Here is a 10,186-nt window from a genome sequence, read left to right as displayed (position 1 = left end):
AAGGCATTAAAAGTCATAAAAACTTCATAGTATAGTAAGGCATAAAAACGTCATAGTATAGTAAGGCATAAAAATGTCATAGTATAGTAAGGCATAAAAATGTCATAGTATAGTAAGGCATAAAAATGTCATAGTATAGTAAGGCATAAAAATGTCATAGTATAGTAAGGCATAAAACCATCATAGTATAGTAAGGCATAAAAATGTCATAGTATAGTAAGGCATAAAACCATATTGGTATAGTGAGGCTTAAAAAGTCATAGTATAATAAGTCATAAAAATGCACAAAAACATCATAGTATAGTAAGTCATAAAAATGTCATAGTATAGTCAGGCATGAAAAGTCATAAAAATGTCATAGTATAGTAAGGCATCAAAAGTCATAAAAACGTCATAGTATAGTAAGGCATGAAAAGTCTAAAAAATGTCATATTATAGTAAGTCATGAAAAGTCATAAAAACGTCATAGTATAGTAAGGCATGAAAAGTCATAAAAATGTCATAGTATAAAAAGGCATGAAAAGTCATAAAAACGTCATAGTATAGTAAGGCATGAAAAGTCATAAAAATGTCATAGTATAAAAAGGCATGAAAAGTCATAAAAACGTCATAGTATAGTAAGGCATGAAAAGTCATAAAAACATCATAGTATAGTAAGGCATGAAAAGTCATAAAAATGTCATAGTATAGTAAGGCATAAAAATGTCATAGTATAGTAAGGCATGAAAAGTCATAAAAATGTCATAGGCAAGAAGTCATAAAACGTCTTAGTATAGTAAGGTATGAAAAAATAGTAAGGCATGAAAAGTCATAAAAATGTCATAGTATAGTAAGGCATGAAAAGTCATAAAAACATCATAGTATGGTAAGTCATGAAAAGTCATAAAATGTCATAGTATAGTAAGTCATAAATATATCATAGTATAATAAGGCATGAAAAGTCACAAAAATGTCATAGTATAGTAAGGCATAAAAATGTCATAGTATAGTAAGGCATGAAAAGTCATAAAAATGTCATAGTATAGTAAGGCATGAAAAGTCATAAAAACGTCGTAGTATGGTAAGTCATGAAAAGTCATAAAATGTCATAGTATAGTAAGTCATAAATATATCATAGTATAGTAAGGCATGAAAAGTCAAAAAAAATGTCATAGTATAGTAAGGCATAAAAATGTCATAGTATAGTAAGACAGGAAAAGTCATAAAAATGTCGTAGTATAGTAACTCATAAAAACGTCATAGTATAGTAAGGCATGAAAAGTCATAAAAATGTCATAGTATAGTAAGGCATAAAAACGTCATAGTATAGTAAGGCATGAAAAGTCATAAAAATGTCATAGTATAAAAAGGCATGAAAAGTCATAAAAATATCATAGTTTAGTAAGGTATGAAAAGTCATAAAAACATCATAGTATAGTAAGGCATAAAAACGTCCTAGTAAAGTCAGGCATGAAAAGTCATAAAAATGTCATAGTATAGTAAGGTATGAAAAGTCATAAAAACATCATAGTATAGTAAGGCATAAAAACGTCATAGTATAGTAAGGCATGAAAAGTCATAAAAACGTCATAGTATAGTTAGGCATGAAAAGTCATAAAAATGTCTTAGTATAGTAAGGCATAAAACGATCATAGTATAGTGAGGCTTAAAAAGTTATAGTATAGTAAGGCTTAAAAAGGCACAAAAACATCATAGTATAGCAAGGCATGAAAAGTCATAAAAACGTCATAGTATAGTAAGGCATGTAATGTCATAAAAATGTCATAGTATAGTAAGGCATAAAAATGTCATAGTATAGTAAGTCATAAAAATGTCTTAGTATAGTAAGGCATGAAAAGTCATAAAAATGTCATAGTATAGTAAGGCATAAAAAGTCATAAAAACATCATAGTATAGTAAGGCATTAAAACGTCATAGTATAGTAAGGCATGAAAAGTCATAAAAACATCATAGTATAGTAAGGCAATAAAAGTCATAAAAATGCCATAGTATAGTAAGGCATGAAAAGTCATAAAAATGTCATAGTATAGTAAGGCATGAAAAGGCATAAAACCATCATAGTATCGTAAGGCAAGAAAAGTCATAAAAATGTCATAGTATAGTAAGGCATGAAAAGGCATAAAACCATCATAGTATAGTAAGGCAAGAAAAGTCATAAAAATGCCATAGTATAGTAAGGCATGAAAAGTCATAAAAAGTCATAGTATAGTAAGGCACAAAAATATCATAGTATAACAAGGCATAAAATGTCATAGTATAGTCAGGCATAACATTGCATAAAAATGTCATGGTATAAAATGGCATGAAAATGTCTTAGTATAGTAAGGCAAGAAAAGATAGTAAGGCATGAAAAGTCATAAAAATGTTATAGTACATTAAGGTACAAAAATGCATGAAAATGTCATAGTATAGTAAGGCATTAAAATGTATGTATCTGTGTATTTCCTTTCAGATAAATCTATGTACAGTAACAGATCAAACAGCAATGATCCTATGATATAATCATTTACATATTAACATCAGAATAGGTGGACTGTGATTATGTTTAATGCAATTTAGTCATTTACAATTAATCCATAATTGCATAAAATCAATAATCAGTTGACATTTTACTGGTGGCCTCAGGTACCACTGTCATATTCTCACATGACACGAGCCTTCAGACAGCCCCCTCCCTTTCAGCCAATCAAATTCCAGCATGCCTAAGTTGGTCATCCTGTAGATGAAGAAATCAACACAGACCATATTATTTTGTCCCATAGCAACAACAGATGCAGCGATAATTTCTCATTTTAAAACATAAGGGAATGAAAAAATGTAAAATGTAAAAATGTGAATTATGTTCTCACCCTCTCGGTCTTATAATATATCTGCCTGATCTGTGTCAGAACCTGTTCCGCGTCAGAAACTCGAAGCCAACTGAGGACATAACAAACCATTGGTTTTATTTTGTGTCCTAGTTTGATTTTTTATGGTTTTGGGCTCACTGCCATTTTTCTTCTTTATCCAGAATACTGCATCTTATCAGAGCAGATGGAGCGGAGTTGGGAGTGTCGACTATCTCTATCTCATCCTTTAACTTTACTCAATCGTTCTTCATACTTCAGCTGAGCGCAGGCTGTCACAGTACAAAGAAAGGAATCATGAAAATTAAAAAAATTAAATTAAAAATTAAATTAGAGTAGACATGGTTCACAGAAGAGTGGAGGAAAAAAACATGCAAACCTAACTTTCTTATGATTCCCATAATAACATTAATATAAAAAAATACTGCACAAATATGAATCATGTTAAGTTTCCTCACACAAGTGATTAGTATTTTATATGATTCTGGATAAACAGGAACATAAGTGTTGGAGGTCTACAACTGCAAGGCGGTAACTCTAACTAAATAGTTTTCTTTGATTTTCTTCTCCTTTCTGCATTTAGGTGATGGGACAGTAAAATGAAAATGTTTTTAGAGATTCAAGTAAAATATCAACCTGAAACTATAAAAGTGATAAAAGAGACAAAAACTGGATTTTAGAAATGACACCCTTGACCAGCGTCCAGAGGAATGTAGTTCCTCAAGGCTCAATTCCGGAGCCTCTTTTATTTAGTGCGTTTTTCCATTTGGCCAAATCACGTAAAACTGTGAAATCAATAGATGATAATCAATAATCATGCAGATGACACCCACATTTACAGACAGTATAAAGAGGAAAAGACAAAAACTTTGTGATTTTAATGAAAGTTTTCATACAATTTTAAATTGACCTCAAGTTCAAAGATAGAGCTCTGCCCACATCCGTCACACACACACACACACACACACACACACACACACACACACACACACACACACACACTGCTGATAGTCTCTATCAGTGTTGAGATATGACTGTTGTTGGAGGCAAAATGGACCCAGAAGGACAAAGGTCTGAGTTAGGAGACATGACCACACACACACATACACACACACACACACACACACACACACACACACACACGTACACACACACACACACGCACACACAGCAGATAGCAGGATCCTGTGCTCTGTTTGCCCAGTGTTCCTCTTCGCCCTTTGGACACCACACCTCAACTGCTGCATCAATTAGCAAATATGTGTGTGTGTGTGTGTGTGTGTGTAGGTGTCTTGTCTTTCACTCTATTTCTTTTCATTCCCTCTCTTTGTAGTTTCCTCTCTGACTCTTTACGTTGGTTTTGTATCTGAAGAAACTCAAGTCACTTTTACCTAAAAGTCGTGACAGTAAACTGACGAGTTCAAACAAAATGAAGCACGAGTCGCGCACAATTCAGTGACGTCAGATGAATGTAAAGGCTGCAGCAGCAGAAGAGCTGCAACAATTACTCAATTAATTAGATGATTGAATGTTTTGGTAATTGATGAATCATTTTAATCATTTTTCAAGCAAAAAAAATGTTTGGAAACTGAATGTTTATTGAAGAAAACAGTCAATTTGAAAAAATCTTAGATTTTTTACAGCAAGAACTTTTCAATCTGCAAATTAATCAATAATAAAAATACATATAAAGTTCTGTTTTCAAACAGAAACGTCAGATTTGCATAGTGTTCTTCACATGGATCAGTTAATGAGCTCTTCTTCTTCTTCTTCTGTGCTTTAATGTCAGAGACTGGAGAATCAGCTCCACCGGCTGTTTACCTCCGTTAACCAGGTGACTCATATTCACAGCAGCAGAGGAAACAAATGTTTATCTGCATTTTATTAATTTTACTGATTCCCTGGAAGTTTGTTTTTTGATGGAAACTCGAGGAGAGTGAAAAGATGAGCAGACATCGTACAATAAGACCTTTGTTTTTAATACAAATTACACTTGAAAATGTACACACGATGAAGTCCGATGGTTAAAATCATGAACATTTACAAGACATTTATTAAACTGAATGTTGAGCAGGAAGAAAAACAAACCAGCCTGAGTCTGTTTGGTTTAACCTGCTGTCGACTCTCATCATCAACAACGTTCTCCGGTCACTGTGACACAGGAAACTGTTGATTGTCTTGACTAATTTTACAGTCGGTCCGAATGTCTGTCAGCTCGTTTGATAGTTAGGTGTCACGATTAAGGCCAGATTGCCCCTCCTCCACACCCACTCCAGCACCGCCGCCGCCCAGCCTTAGGCTACGGCGCCAACAGCTAAAACGGGCCAAGCAGCGTTTCCAAAAGTCTCTGTTTTAGGTGAAAACTCTGGATTAGTGTGGAAGTGTAAATGAAGCAAAACTGATTTAAAAATGTATGAGTGTGGTTGTAGCCTTAGATCTATTACCAGCTCGGTCAGTTTCAAACAAGCTCTTAGCCATTAGCTTTGCAGAGACACAGCTGGAGTCTCTAACAACCATTTCCAGGTCCAGGTCCAGAATCATTGGACGGGCCTCATCTGTGTTTGACTCTGAATCCGATTTGAATGATCAGTTTGTGGTGTTGAAGCTGCAAATTTCACAAATAAATGTGTGAGTCCCTCTCGTGCATTCGTGGCAGTTACTGCGTCTGTTTTGATTAATGAAACGTCCAAATGAGTGAGAAGGGATGTTGTAAATTTGGTTGACCAGATAAAATCACATCATCTGAAAACAAAATCACTCAGACGGACCAGAAAGAAAGAAACATGGAGCTGACAACCTTCAGATGACCCCAGTCGCTCTGTTTTTATAGAGCTTTGAATTGGGAAGAAGTTTTTCAGGTGCCCCTGATTGTGGAGGTAAAACACTGTTCATTTTTCCCACAGACAAAGTTCAGTTCTTTGATAAAACGTTGGAGGTTCAAGCTGTGGGCGGAAAACACTAAAGAAGAGAAGTCAACTTCAACTCCCAAGGTGCATTTCAGCAAGAAATAGCCTATCACAGAGCTATAAATTCTGTCTCTGCCAATGGTGGGTGGACGCCAAACATTCAAATCAATCCACTTTGGGGTCAAGGATTAATCGTGGATGATTCCAGTGGCCGAGGCTCATGGGTATTGTAGTATTAAGACCTGTCCACCAAACTGAAGAAGCTGACATAATTAAAACTGATGGTCACAACATGAAGGGGAGTTTCTATGTTCAGTAACAAAATGATAAAAAACAGTTTGGGAACCAGCTGCTGTTTCCACCTCACATCTGGACTACATCACATCTGTATATAGAGTCTGTGGTTCAGTTGTTCTGGATCAAATCATACACACAAGCAGGTGATGTTTTAACTTGAAATAAAAGGATTTCATTGGCGTCTATGGCTGGAGAAAACATTTGTTAATGAAGCGGGATGATATATAATCATCATTCAGCTCAAATCAAACCTCTGGAAACTGGATTTACACTTTTTAAGTAGCTTTAGAGTTAAAAAAAACAAAAAACACACTGTCTGACAGTATCATATATATTCTATATCTGATTGTTGCAGCTCTAAATGATGTGAAATATTAAAACCTGAGACTCCATGTTTCTGTGGCTGCTTCCTTCCATTGCATGGAAATATTTCACATGTCACATGCTTCATTTTATTCAGCCTGAAATGTTTAGTATCGTTGGAAACTTCGCTGCTAGAATTTCAAATAAAGTTATTTGAATTTGAAGAAAGTTTGGAGAAACAGGAAGAGTTTGCAGGAATGGAGGACAGAACAAAATATTTGATAAAAGTCCTTCATCTCGTCCCAACATCTGGATTATGAGGAAGAATCTGCAACACAAGTCTGATGGAGAGGAAGTACTTCTGCTGGCAACACCAAAATTCAGTGAGCTTCATCTTTAAGATGGCGACCAGAGAGGGAGGGAGGTTCAGTCTGAAGGGGAGAGTCTTTAGTTCTGATCCCCATCCTCAGCATCCGATAAAAACTCCCTCCTCCTCCTCAGTACTCCTCCTTGATGTTTAAAGGCAGGGACGTAGGGGACACCAGCCCATTGCTGCCGCTGCTGCTCGTCACCATGGCCACGCTGCTGCCGCCGTTTCCATGTAAGACTCCTCCTCCACTGCCGTTGCTGCCGGTGGGAGGGGTGGGCGTGGTCGTGGAGGAGGCCGGCTGCTGGAGCTTCTTCTTGTTGATCTTGCGCTCCTTTGCCCGGCGGTTCTGGAACCAGATCTTCACCTGGGCGAGGAGAACATGTCGGATTTATGTCAGGAAAATATAAATAACGTTCACTACATAATAAATCTCCACATTTATCAATGGAAATGGACTCGTAGGGAGGTGGTTAGGGTGGATGGTGGGTCTACAGAGCCCAGGACTGTGACACCAGAGACCAGGTTCACACCCAGAGACCTGTCTGTGGTTTAGACAACAGCCGCTCTTTGGTTAAACATCCATATTTAGAGTGTTGATCCATCAGAAGATCATCTCAGTGTAGTTTTACATCTCCTCTCTCAGGCTTCTCTCTGGAGCTCTAGTAACAACAGGTCGGTGAGCCAATCAGAAGAGAGGAGGCTCTGAGCCTCTCTTCTGATTGGCTGACTGGCAGATTTAAGGTAAAACACTCAGAGAAACCAAGTCCTGCAAGGTTTGGATGGTGGGTCCAGGTGGGCGGGGCTTGGTGACTGCTTTGTTGTGACATCACAAAGTTCCAGAAGTCCTGACGGCTGGTTTTAAGGCTCAGTTTCTGAATACAGGCTGTGTGCATTTCTCTGTGGACTGAGGCTTTGATACTTTCACAGTATTAATATAGAAGCTAGAGCTGATCTATAATCTATAATCACACTACACATGGACACAGACCTTTACACTGGAGGAGCTTGAATATTAGTGAAAGACGGTGGTTCAGTTTAAATGTAAATTAACAGGTTCTGAACTTTTTCTACATTAAACCAGACCAGGATCTTTAACCTGAACCAGGATCTGTGAGGGTCTGAACAGAACCATAAACCAGTTTAATAAAGCTGGAGATTGATCTGTAAGATCAATATTTTACTGATACCTTCAGTATCAACATGTTTGTGACCTGTCTGATATGTATATTAAAAACATTTCCTCTTTAAGTCAAGAGAAGAAATGTACAGGTTACAGTTATGTTTCCTTCAGTAGTTTCTAGAGACTGGGTTGACTGTACATCCATACATTATATTATTGTATAGATTGAGATTCAGTGTATAAAAGGAGCCACGTTACCAACTCTATGAGGCACTTAGCTGAAAATCAACAGCCCTGATCAATAACAATGTTTCATTCCAGTGTGTGTGTGTTGGCGTACCTGTCTCTCTGACAGGGTGAGCGCCGTGGCGAGCTCCGCCTTCCTCCTGATGGTGATGTATTTGCTGTAGTGAAACTCTTTCTCCAGCTCCAGCCGCTGGTGGTCGGTGTAAACCACCCGATACTTGTCTTTGGTTCGTGTCTTCCCGTCTGTAAAACACAGAAACATCACCAGGTCACACTTCCAGCTGAAATCTGATCCACTCAAATGTTCAGTGTAAAATTAAAGCGGGTTTCCACTGATTTTACACAACAAAACAAAACACACTCCCACTTTAAGCACCATGGACAGCGCCACTCGGCTGGGCGGGGCCAAAGCTTATTTATAAACAATAAACATATTTATTGGGCCATTTAATAGAAAATAATGTCAAAATGCAAAACAGAAAAAGTATGAAATTATTTAATTACAGCCCATTAATACCACATGTTAACCAGAAGTTATTCCCAAGCTGCTGCTCTGCTGCTAAATTCATTATTTTATCATTTAAACATCAAGATAAATCCATGTTAATGAAACAGCTGCTCTGTGTGTTCAGCTTCAGTCACAGTGAGATTTCGAGGTTAATACAGGTCGTGGTTTTTACTTATAGTTTCATGGCTGGGGGGGATTTGGAGATTCAAACACTTCATTTGCATTCTGGTGAATTTCTATTCACCAGTTTATAGTGGAAAAGTTATTTTATTTACAGGGAAAAAGCTACAGTGACAATTCAAAATATAGTGGAATATAAAGCAGCAAGGATCTCAGTCCCACGCTGTCAACAAATCACATGCAGCTGTTCTTTGCTATGCAGCTAATGCTAGATTAGCTTGTCTTCTGCTATTTTAGCTAGCTAGCAAGCTTCTATGGGCAGGCAACATTATCTTAAGATTAGTTAGCAAACAAGCAAACAACATTTCTAACAGTGAGCTTGAAAAACACGTGTATGTGTGTGTATGTGTGTGTGTGGTTTTATGAGCTAATATAATTCATATACATGCAACTTTAGCCTTATGTTACAGTTTAGCTAACTAATGTTAGCTAGCTGTTAGCGCTCCCTTTCATTTCCAGTGTTAGCTTGTCATTTCATTACCAAAATAAAATGTCATGTATGATTTAATGTTACAATCTCTGGAGCTCAGTCATGAGCAGTGAGACGATGGAGGATTAGTTGTTGTTTCACATCAATATAGAGTTTATTATTTCATGTGGTGGTTTAGTCTTTTACCTTTAACATTAGTTTCTACAATAGTCCCCCTCTTTGTTTTCACTCAGGGATTCAGGAGTTTTACCTGGTTTAATATTGAACAATATTAAAATACAGGTGTGACCAACACCTCAGGTCACTGAAGCACCTGCTCTGTTCTGGGTTTCCTTTCACTCGGGAGAAATAGTTGACTCCCATGATTGTCATTTTATAATTCACACTCTGCCAATTAAATTAATTATAGCTGTGAATTCATCTTATATTAATGAAGTCACGTCTGAAATAACTGTTCACACTCCTCATTTTCTTGGCATTTATATTCTTGCATGTTTAATGACTCCACTTCCTCTGCACCAGATCACACCGACTGTTAGTGTAGAAAAAGCTGAATGAAGCGAATGGAGTGGTAGTATTTTATATTATGTGTTATAAACTGTCATCAGTCGCCCGTTCACACCGACACACCATGACGGCTCTATTCAAATACACAACCTGCCTCGGCTGCATTTGCATGAACTGAGCCCTATCTGCTTTTATTGATTTATGGCTCCAGTGTCCGTGTGTTACTGTTAAAAATCATTTGAATCATTAGAAATGGGTCTGTCTGGTAAAAGGGAATAAATGAGCTGTTCAAAGCTCTAAACTTTATTCAACACACAAGGGTGAAGCCTGCGGTTCAGACTCTCAGAGCTTTGTTGGAATATTAAATATATCAGGGGGAAATTTGGGGAAATTTGTCAAATATCATGCACAAACATCTGGAATATTTCCATTTGATAAGGAGGGAAAGTCACAGAAGATGGCAGATACTGTTG

General features: G+C 37.0%; 1 protein-coding gene across 1 annotated transcript in view; it reads right to left on the bottom strand.

Annotated features, from left to right (window-relative positions):
- Positions 1-4,713: 4,713 nt before the first annotated feature.
- cdx1b (caudal type homeobox 1 b) overlaps positions 4,714-10,186 on the bottom strand; it is a 10,140-nt gene continuing 4,667 nt past the window's right edge. The window contains exons 2-3 of the mRNA XM_023422364.2: positions 8,183-8,331; positions 4,714-7,086 (exon numbers count right to left, since the gene is read on the bottom strand). Coding sequence (XP_023278132.1) covers positions 6,850-7,086; positions 8,183-8,331 — 386 coding nt within the window. The 3' untranslated portion in view covers positions 4,714-6,849. The remainder of the gene's footprint in view (positions 7,087-8,182; positions 8,332-10,186) is intronic.

This window comes from Seriola lalandi, unplaced genomic scaffold (assembly GCF_002814215.2).
Source record: "Seriola lalandi dorsalis isolate HSWRI2012SDOR001 ecotype SW California unplaced genomic scaffold, Sedor1 jcf7180002054681, whole genome shotgun sequence".
Lineage (NCBI taxonomy): Eukaryota > Metazoa > Chordata > Actinopteri > Carangiformes > Carangidae > Seriola > Seriola lalandi.
The sequence above is the reverse complement of the archived record's forward strand: the minus strand, read 5'-3'. Positions and strand labels throughout refer to the sequence as shown.